The following is a 10,703-nucleotide window of genomic DNA, read 5'->3' as shown; positions in this document are numbered from 1 at the left end:
ATTGTAAATAATGTCAATAATTCAATGTATATACTCTGATGATGAACTTGTGTGATCACTGCATTATGATGATAGTATATATCTGTATCATGAATCAATTTAAGTGGACCCCGACTTAAACAAGTGTAAAAACTTATTGGGGTGTTACCATTTAGTGGTCAATTGTAGGGAATATGTACTTCACTGTGCAATCTACTAATAAAAGTCTCAATCAATCAATTACAATGCCACCTAGAAAGAGCTGGAAAAATGAAGTGTAGTTTCCGAGGGCACGTGAAGTACTCATACTGTAGCGTGGCGAGGGCGTGTCCAGTGACGTCACGGCAGGCTCGGGCTGTTTATTGTTCCTTCTTGGACGGCGACGGAGAAAAGGATTGAAGCTAGCCCGCAGACACTCGCCTTTTTCCCGCGGTCTACTACGTTGTAGTCGGCAAGACAGCCCTGTCCACACATGGCGTACGCTTACCTCTTCAAATACATCATCATCGGAGACACAGGTAGGCTGCGACCAGCGACAAACGCCGTTAGCATGCTGCTAGCAGTTAGCATGCTGCTAGCAGTTAGCATGGTCCATTTCCGCAGTGTTGGACAGTCCATGACGTGGTCACCGCAGAGCAGAGGTGGATGACACTTCTCCCTGCGGCCTGTTCGAACTAACATAGCAGCAAAGCATGGCAAACACCACGTCCACATTCTAGTGCGCTAATCGGACATGTTCTGCCGCCAGCTGCTAACATTTGTGAAACAATGCGGGCCTGTGCGTCTTACTGCTAGCTAGCATTAGCATTAGCATTAGGAGTTGATCCAAACATTACGCAAGCAGCAGCAGACACAACAACAACAACAACAACAATCATCATCATTCTCTCAGATAACGGGTGTGACCGCTGTAAATAACAACAAAGTGCGCTAATCGCCAGAAGAGGCCGGCACGCACAAACAAGCCTGAAATATTCCCGAGAAGACTTATTATTTTTGATCATATGCACCTTACTTGCACCGTGTTACTCTGACTAGTCTTTATCCACACCTCTTACCTAGTCCTGTGTGTGTACCACTACTACACCTTCTAGTTACTTGCACCGTGTTACTCTGACTAGTCTTTATCCACACCTCTTACCTAGTCCTGTGTGTGTACCACTACTACACCTTCTAGTTACTTGCACCGTGTTACTCTGACTAGTCTTTATCCACACCTCTTACCTAGTCCTGTGTGTGTACCACTACTACACCTTCTAGTTACTTGCACCGTGTTACTCTGACTAGTCTTTATCCACACCTCTTACCTAGTCATGTGTGTGTACCACTACTACACCTTTTAGTTACTTGCACTGTGTTACTCTGACTAGTCTTTATCATCTACACGTTACTTGCACCGTGGTAGTAGGACTAGACTTTATCATCTGCACCTTACTTGCACCGTGTTTCTCTAACTAGTCTTTATCCACACCTCTTACCTAGTCCTGTGTGTGTGCCACTACTACACCTTCTAGTTACTTGCACTGTGTTACTCTAACTAGTCTTTATCCACACCTCTTACCTAGTCCTGTGTGTGTACCACTACTACACCTTCTAGTTACTTGCACCGTGTTACTCTGACTAGTCTTTATCATCTGCACCTTACTTGCACCATGTTAGTAGGACTAGAAATTTATCCACACCTATATTCTAGTCCTGTGTGTGTACGTGTGTATATACCACTACTACACTTACTAGTCCTGTGTGTGTTTACCACTACTACACTTTCTAGTCCTGTGTGTGTGTGTGTGTGTGTGTGTGTGTGTGTGTGTGTGTGTGTGTGTGTGTGTGTGTGTGTGTGTGTGTGTGCCACTACTACATTTTCTAGTCCTGTGTGTGTGTGTGTTTACCACTACTACACCTTCTAGTCCTGTGTGTGTGTTTACCACTACTACACTTTCTAGTCCTGTGTGTGTGTTTACCACTACTACACTTTCTAGTCCTGTGTGTGTGTGTGTGTGTGTGTGTGTGTGTGTGTGTGTGTGTGTGTGTGTGTGTGTGTGTGTCACTACTACACTTTCTAGTCCTGTGTGTGTGTGTTTACCACTACTACACTTTCTAGTCCTGTGTGCGTGTGTGTGTGTGTGTGTCACTACTACACCTTCTAGTCCTGTGTGTGTATATACCACTACTACTCCTTCTAGTCCAGTGTGTGTGCTTGTGTGTGTGTGTGTGTGTGTGTGTGTGTGTGTGTGTGTGTGTGTGTGTGTGTGTGTGTGTGTACCACTACTACACCTTCTAGTCCTGTGTGTGTGTGTGTGTGTACCACTACTACACCCACTAGTCCTGTGTGTACCACTACTACACTTTCTAGCCCTATGTGTGTTTACCACTACACATTCTCGTCCTGTGTGTGTGTACCACTAAATGTTCTAGTCCTGTATGTGTACCACTACACATTCTAGTCCTGTGTGTGTATACCACTACATGTTGTAGTCCTGTATGTGTACCAGTACGTGTATTAGTCCTGTATTTGTACCACTACGTGTTCTAGTCCTGTATGTGTACCAGTATGTGTTCTAGTTCTGTATGTGTACCAGTATGTGTTCTAGTCCTGCGTGTGTACCACTACGTGTGCTAGTCCTGTGTGTGTGTGTGTGTATACCACTACATGTTCTAGTCCTGTATGTGTACTAGTCCTGTATGTGTACCACTACGTGTTCTAGTCCTGTGTGTATACCACTACATACCACTAGACATCCACCCCAGATCCCACCTCACTCCTACCCACTTCTCCAAAGTGGGCTGGCTCAGGGTGGAGGACAGAGTAAAACAACTTGCACTGAGCCTGGTCTATAAAATCCGCTACACCTCCCTGATACCGAAGTACATGTCAAACTACTTCCTTAACGTAAATGACCGCCATAACCACAACACCAGGGGGAGCTCCACTAACCACGTTAAACCCAGATTCCCATCTAACAAAGGTCTTAACTCATTCTCTTTCTATGCCACATCAATATGGAATGCACTCCCAACAGGTATAAAATAAAGGGCATCTCTATCCTCCTTCAAAACCGCAATAAAGGTACACCTCCAGGCAACTTCAACCCTAAACTAACACCCTCCCCGGATTGTTAATAATCAAATGTAAACAATCAAATGCAGATATTGTTCTTATGCCTTCTGATCTCTCTCTCTCTCTCTCTCTCTCTCTCTCTCTCTATGTCCACTACTTGCTGTAAATATCCTACCAAGTCAGAGCTACACTCTTTCAATATCCATTTCTCTGTTCTCAATTGTTGATGACTGATGATAAATAATGTAAATAATTCAATGTATAAACCCTGATGATTATCTTGTGTGATGACTGTATTATGATGATAGTATATATCTGTATCATGAATCAATTTAAGTGGACCCCGACTTAAACAAGTGTAAAAACTTATTGGGGTGTTCCCATTTAGTGGTCAATTGTACGGAATATGTACTGTACTGTGCAATCTACTAATAAAAGTCTCACTCACTCAATCAATCAATCAATGTCCTGTACGTGTACTAGTCCTGTGTGTATACCACTACATGTTCTAGTCCTGTAAGTGTGTACCAGTACGTGTACTAGTCCTGTATGTGTACCACTACGTGTTCTAGTCCTGTGTGTGCTACTACTTTAATTCATGTTTTCATCTGGACACTTGCCTGCCTTGAAGAAGAGTCTGTGTATGTTTTGTTATTTCAATTTTCTTTTTATTGGAATTTGCTTTCAAAATACAAAAATAGCAAAACATAAACTGACCCAAAGCGTTAAAATCAATGACTAAATAAAAAGCAGTTTGATATTCCATGTAACAAAAACCAAAATCCCCAGTAAACACATCTTGAACTACAGACCAAACAGATTTTTTCTTCATTTGCAGACACCGGAAAAAAGTATTTCAAAGTAAAAGCGGTGCTAATTACTCGGGTATTATTAGTGTGTTAGTGACTCTGGCTTTGGAGCCCTACACAGAAATGATTCTCGAGCTGGCACAAGGAGGTACGCACACATGAAGGAAAAAGATATTTCATATTGTGAGAGTGGAAGCAGCCATTTAAAGACAGAAGCTGTACAGTGTCTGCTCTAATCCTGTATGTGTGTCTACATTTATGGAGATGTCAAGTCTGGAACTATTAACAGTACAAATACATTGTAGCCAGGCACACCAGTACCCTACTTTTCTCCCTTTTACTTTGAAAATAAAACTTCCTGTGACTGCAAATAAAAAAACATCAGTTTGATCTGTTTTGGTCCGTGTAGGTCGCGGACATTCCTTTTTCCTTTGCAATAGAACAATAATCTCTTTTTTTATTTTGAAAATTAAAAAACGGATCATAATCAATTATTTGTTATCCGATTTTATTGATGTTTTTAAAAATGGAAAATGGGAATTAAAAGAAGTCATTTCTCTAGTCCCTGTTGAATATGTGTAGTTAGTCTCTCTTTTCAGCTCAGTCAACAACATTTTTGTCAATTCAAGTAAACCTGTCATTTTTTGTTTTTCAATTTCCATTTATGAGAATAAAATAGAGAGGAGCATCAACATTTGTATTTCAAAATATGGGAAAATAGGTAAAAAAATATGTTTTTTTTTACTGCATCATCTACTCAATTCTATACAATTTTACAACAGTTTATGGATTGAATAGATTGTAAGGTTTCCATGTAGGTTGAATTTTGTTTCCACTTGTATACAGTTTCAATATGATATTTTACTACAAGCAAAAGGTATGTATTCCTACCCCTTTTCCATTTCATAGCAATTACTAACACTGATGTTCACTTCCTGTTCTCAGTTTGTAAAACCGTGCTATGATAATAAAAAGTTGATTGCAAACATTTAAATACAACTAATTCTGGGATCTTATAGGTGAGACTTTTTTCAAGATGGCTGACAATGTCTTAATGTTAGAGAAATGAGCTGCTGCCTGCTCTTCTTTACTCATAGAGGTCTATTGACACAAGGTACTGACTTACTTTTTACTTTTCTGCTATCACATCTATATATTGTATTTCTGTTGTAGTTGTAAACAATACGATAAATATCGGCGGATACTGATAAAAAATGGCCGATATGGATATATGTGAAAAAGCCAAGTATCAGCAGTGATAATTAGCCCGGCTGATGGGTGTATTACTGATGTGTGTTACTGCAAGGAAAAGACTAAACATGAGAAGAAAAAACAACTTTTTACAGTTAAGAATAATTGATCCTATAGACAAATAAATAATCCTGAAGGAAATTACTGTAAAAATGACACTTTGTATACAAGCTGTACACTGACTACTCTAAAGTATATCCAAGCTTTATTTCTAGTATTGTCCTTTGAAAAGATGTACTTTAGTAAAAATAGTTGAAGGGTGTACTCACTTTTGAGATACTGTATATGTACATAATTTAAGTATTCTGTATTCATAAAGTGTATTTACTACAGTATCTGGCACGTGACTCATTCACACACACACACACACACACACACACACACACACACACACACACACACACACACACACACACACACACACACACACACACGTCATGATATCTGATTGTCTTGATATCTTTTAAATGCATTTATTTTTATATTTAGTATGCATAAACCAAATAACACCCATGGTCATGTCTGCCATAATGATTGAGAACCATAGGCAACATTTCAAACTAATTAAAAGGTGCAGTTCCCCTTTAAGGCCAAAATCATGAGCCTAATTTCAAGTCTTTTTAGTGCGGTTGTATTCCCAAGGTTTGTGAAAGGTTACTGTGGAAGATATTACAGTTGGTGAGGCTGTGCAAGTGTGTGTCTCTACTCACGCCTGTGTGTGTGTGTGTGTGTGTGTGTGTGTGTGTGTGTGTGTGTGTGTGTGTCTGTGTGTCTGTGTGTCTTTTCAGGTGTGGGAAAATCATGTCTATTACTACAGTTCACAGACAAGAGGTTTCAGCCTGTCCATGACCTCACCATTGGTAAGTCCTCTCCTGGTGTGTTCACTGCACAGCAAGGCCTTGTTAGGACAGCCTATAATCTTGATCACCTTGTTAGGACGGCCTATAATCTATATCACCTTGTTAGGATGGACCATAATCTATATCACCTTGTGAGGATGGGCCATACAACCTATAATCCATAGCACCTTGTTAGGATGGGCCATACAACCTATAACCTATATCACCTTGTTAGGATGGACCATTATCTATATCACCTTGTTAGGATGGGCCATACAACCTATAATCTATATCACCTTGTTAGGATGGACCATAATCTATATCACCTTGTTAGTATGGGCCATACAACCTATAATCTATATCACCTTGTTAGGATGGACCATAATCTATATCACCTTGTTAGTATGGGCCATACAACCTATAATCTATAGCACCTTGTTAGGATGGGCCATACAGCCTATAATCTATATCACCTTGTTAGGATGGGCCATTATCTATATCACCTTGTTAGGATGGGCCATACAACCTATAATCTATAGCACCTTGTTAGGATGGGCCATACAGCCTATAATCTATATCACCTTGTTAGGATGGGCCATTATCTATATCACCTTGTTAGGATGGGCCATACAACCTATAATCTATAGCACCTTGTTAGGATGGGCCATACAGCCTATAATCTATATCACCTTGTTAGGATGGGCCATTATCTATATCACCTTGTTAGGATGGGCCATACAACCTATAATCTATAGCACCTTGTTAGGATGGGCCATACAGCCTATAATCTATATCACCTTGTTAGGATGGGCCATTATCTATATCACCTTGTTAGGATGGGCCATACAACCTATAATCTATAGCACCTTGTTAGGATGGGCCATTATCTATATCACCTTGTTAGGATGGGCCATACAGCCTATACTCTATATCACCTTGTTAGGATGGGCCATACAACCTATAATCTATAGCACCTTGTTAGGATGGGCCATACAGCCTATAATCTATATCACCTTGTTAGGATGGGCCATACAGCCTATAATCTATATCACCTTGTTAGGATGGGCCATACGGCCTATAATCTATATCACCTTGTTAGGATGGGCCATACAGCCTATAATCTATATCACTTTGTTAAAATGGGCCATTATCTATATCACCTTGTTAGGATGGGCCATACAGCCTATAATCTATATCACTTTGTTAAAATGGGCCATTATATATTACCTTGTTAGGATGGACCATAATCTATATCACCTTGTTAGTATGGGCCATACAATCTATAATCTATAGCACCTTGTTAGGATGGGCCATTATCTATATCACCTTGTTAGGATGGGCCATACAGCCTATAATCTATATCACCTTGTTAGGATGGGCCATACAACCTATAATCTATAGCACCTTGTTAGGATGGGCCATACAGCCTATAATCTATATCACCTTGTTAGGATGGGCCATACGGCCTATAATCTATATCACCTTGTTAGGATGGGCCATACAGCCTATAATCTATATCACTTTGTTAAAATGGGCCATTATCTATATCACCTTGTTAGGATGGGCCATACAGCCTATAATCTATATCACTTTGTTAAAATGGGCCATTATATATTACCTTGTTAGGATGGACCATTATCTATATCACCTTGTTAAGATGGGCCATACAGCCTATAATCTATATCACTTTGTTAGGATGGACCATTATCTACATCACCTTGTTAGGATGGGCCATACGGCCTGTAATCTATATTACCTTGTTAGGATGGACCATTATCTATATCATCTTGTTAGGATGGGCCATACAGCCTATAATCTATATCACCTTGTTAGGATGGATCATTATCTATATCACCTTGTTAGGATGGACCATACAGCCTATAATCTATATCACCTTGTTAGGATGGACCATACAGCCTATAATCTATATCACCTTGTTAGGATGGGCCATACGGCCTATAACCTATATCACCTTGTTAGGATGGACCATTACCTATATCACCTTGTTAGGATGGGCCATACGGCCTAATCTATATCACCTTGTTAGGATGGACCATTATCTTTATCACCTTGTTAGGATGGGCCATACAGCCTATAATCTATATTACCTTGTTAGGATGGGCCATACGGCCTATAAACTATATCACCTTGGTCGAATGGGCCATACGGCCTATAATCTATATCACCTTGTTAGGATGGGCCATACAGCCTATTATCTATATCACCTTGTTAGGATGGGCCATACAGCCTATAATCTATATCACCTTGTTAGGATGGACCATTATCTATATCACCTTGTTAGGATGGACCATACAGCCTATAATCTATATCACCTTGTTAGGATGGACCATACAGCCTATAATCTATATCACCTTGTTAGGATGGACCATTACCTATATCACCTTGTTAGGATGGGCCATACGGCCTATAATCTATATCACCTTGTTAGGATGGGCCATACGGCCTATAACCTATATCACCATGTTAGGATGGACCATTACCTATATCACCTTGTTAGGATGGGCCATACGGCCTATAATCTATATCACCTTGTTAGGATGGGCCATACGGCCTGTAATCTATATCACCTTGTTAGCGCGATATGGCCTATAATCTATATTACCTTGTTATGTTGGGTCTATAATCTATATCACCTTGTTAGGATGGGTCTATAATCTATATCACCTTGTTAGGTTGGGTCTATAATCTATATCACCTTGTTAGGATGGGTCTATAATCTATATCACCTTGTTAGGATGGGTCTATAATCTATATCACCTTGTTAGGTTGGGTCTATAATCTATATCACCTTGTTAGGATGGGTCTATAATCTATATCACCTTGTTAGGATGGGTCTATAATCGATATCACCATATACATGGCAGCCTCCTCCACTAAGGATATATATCTGACTATATTATTTGGTGTATGAATGGTAATGGAAGCAGTTCTAATGTAGCTGCTGGTGTCTGCAGTGAGTATTTCATTGAGTTATGTGGGCAAAAAACCTTTGGAGCAGAAACCCTATGGATGTTTTTTCTTCCAGTTCAAGGCATTAAAACAGGAAGTACATTCTCAAAAGGGACATGTCCAAAAGATGGGGCCACAGCAGAACCAATAACACACTATTTCAGTGTGCCTGCTTGGATTGAATGAAAACTACTGAACACACAACATTATGGGCGTTAGCGAATAAAAACCCATAGATCAGCCATACCATTTATAAGCCGCAGGGTTCAAGGCGTAGGAAAGAAGTAGCGAAATTTCCGGTATGCGTCTATCACCTTGCTTATCAACATGCATGTGAACGTCCAGAGAATGCCAGGTGTGATACATTGTCTTTTGCAGTCATTTTGTGCCAAAGTTGATTTGTCTCTTTCTGAATTCAGGCGTGGAGTTTGGAGCGAGGATGATCACTATAGATGGCAAACAGATCAAACTGCAGATCTGGGACACGGTAATGTATTTATTGCTTGAATGTTGGCTTCAAATGATGATTCAACTGCCTAAAAGAAAGCAGAAGTATCTCTATTCCATGTGGATATTATGACTTGTGCTCATATACAGTTGCAAGAACCCTTTGGAATGTCTGCAGAAAACATGTTCTGATCTTCATCTCAGTCACCATCTGCTTCAACTAGTGCAGCACAAACAATTATTCATATCACACAAGTATTTCATCCCAAATTCCATTGCCATTCTTTACGTGACAACGTGAACAAATCCACAACTTGACCTGAACTACTTTTATGTTTTACTGACACTAATTTAGATTTGAACACATTTTGACTTTCATTCCTATTTCTACTTAACCTCCGTTTGCTATCTTTTTATATTTGACAATGTTTGTATTTTAGTGCTGTATGTGAGCCAGTGACCATTTTTTACATTTATTCTATTCTATTCTAAAAGGCAATTACCATATTTTACGGGCTATAGAGCGCACCAGGATATAAGCCACACCCACTACATTTTAGGGGGGAAAAGGATTTCCCATATATCAACCGCAGATATATACCTTGTGAAATGAGTTATTTACACAGAAATATTTTGTAAATGTTTATTTACATAACTTAATGGTTTCCAAACGGTGTCTGTAACACGGCAGTAAAACGTCTGATTAAACAAAACCGAAGTCATGGTCATGGACCCACTAGCTGAAACAGACTCAATAACTCCACGGTGACGTTTTGGTGAATTTAAAAAGTGAAACAATACAAAAAGAATGCTGTTGTAAGTTAATAATACTAACACACTCGTAAACCTGTTAGCATTCTAGCTAATGTTAACAACGCTAGCTTCATTACATTACGATAGCATGTACAAATATGCATGAAAACACTTTAGTAAGTAATTGTTTTAGTTATATTGTAAAACTTACAAACATTGCTTGGCGTGATGAATGAAGAATTAGAAGACAGTATGGCACTTCTTCTCCCAATTCAGAGTTTAAACCGCAGGAAACACTTGCTGACATTCCCCCAGCAGTGAGCGGATTCATTCAAAAGATGTCGCCATAGCACAAACAGTAACGCACCATTTAAGTGTTTAATGAAAATTATTTGCTTTATGGCCGTCAGCAAAGAAAAATCCATAAATTATCAGCACCGTTTAATAAGGTGCAGGGTTCAAAGCGTTGGAAAAATGTAGCAGCTTTTAGTCCAGAATTTAGGGTATATGTTTATTTTCATATATTTTCAGTGTTACACACAGCCCTCCGAGAGGCTGCCATAACTTTGACGTGGCTGGGGCTGCACTATTTGGAAG

At 39.6% G+C, this 10,703-nt stretch overlaps 1 protein-coding gene across 1 annotated transcript in view; it reads left to right on the top strand.

Annotated features, from left to right (window-relative positions):
* The first annotated feature begins 309 nt into the window (after positions 1-309).
* rab2a (RAB2A, member RAS oncogene family) overlaps positions 310-10,703 on the top strand; it is a 33,050-nt gene continuing 22,656 nt past the window's right edge. Inside the window, exons 1-3 of the mRNA XM_061936626.1 lie at positions 310-497; positions 5,886-5,957; positions 9,326-9,393. Coding sequence (XP_061792610.1) covers positions 452-497; positions 5,886-5,957; positions 9,326-9,393 — 186 coding nt within the window. The 5' untranslated portion in view covers positions 310-451. The remainder of the gene's footprint in view (positions 498-5,885; positions 5,958-9,325; positions 9,394-10,703) is intronic.

Source organism: Nerophis lumbriciformis, linkage group LG03 (genome assembly GCF_033978685.3).
Source record: "Nerophis lumbriciformis linkage group LG03, RoL_Nlum_v2.1, whole genome shotgun sequence".
Lineage (NCBI taxonomy): Eukaryota > Metazoa > Chordata > Actinopteri > Syngnathiformes > Syngnathidae > Nerophis > Nerophis lumbriciformis.
Note: the sequence above shows the minus strand (reverse complement) of the source record. Positions and strands in the feature narration are given on the sequence as shown.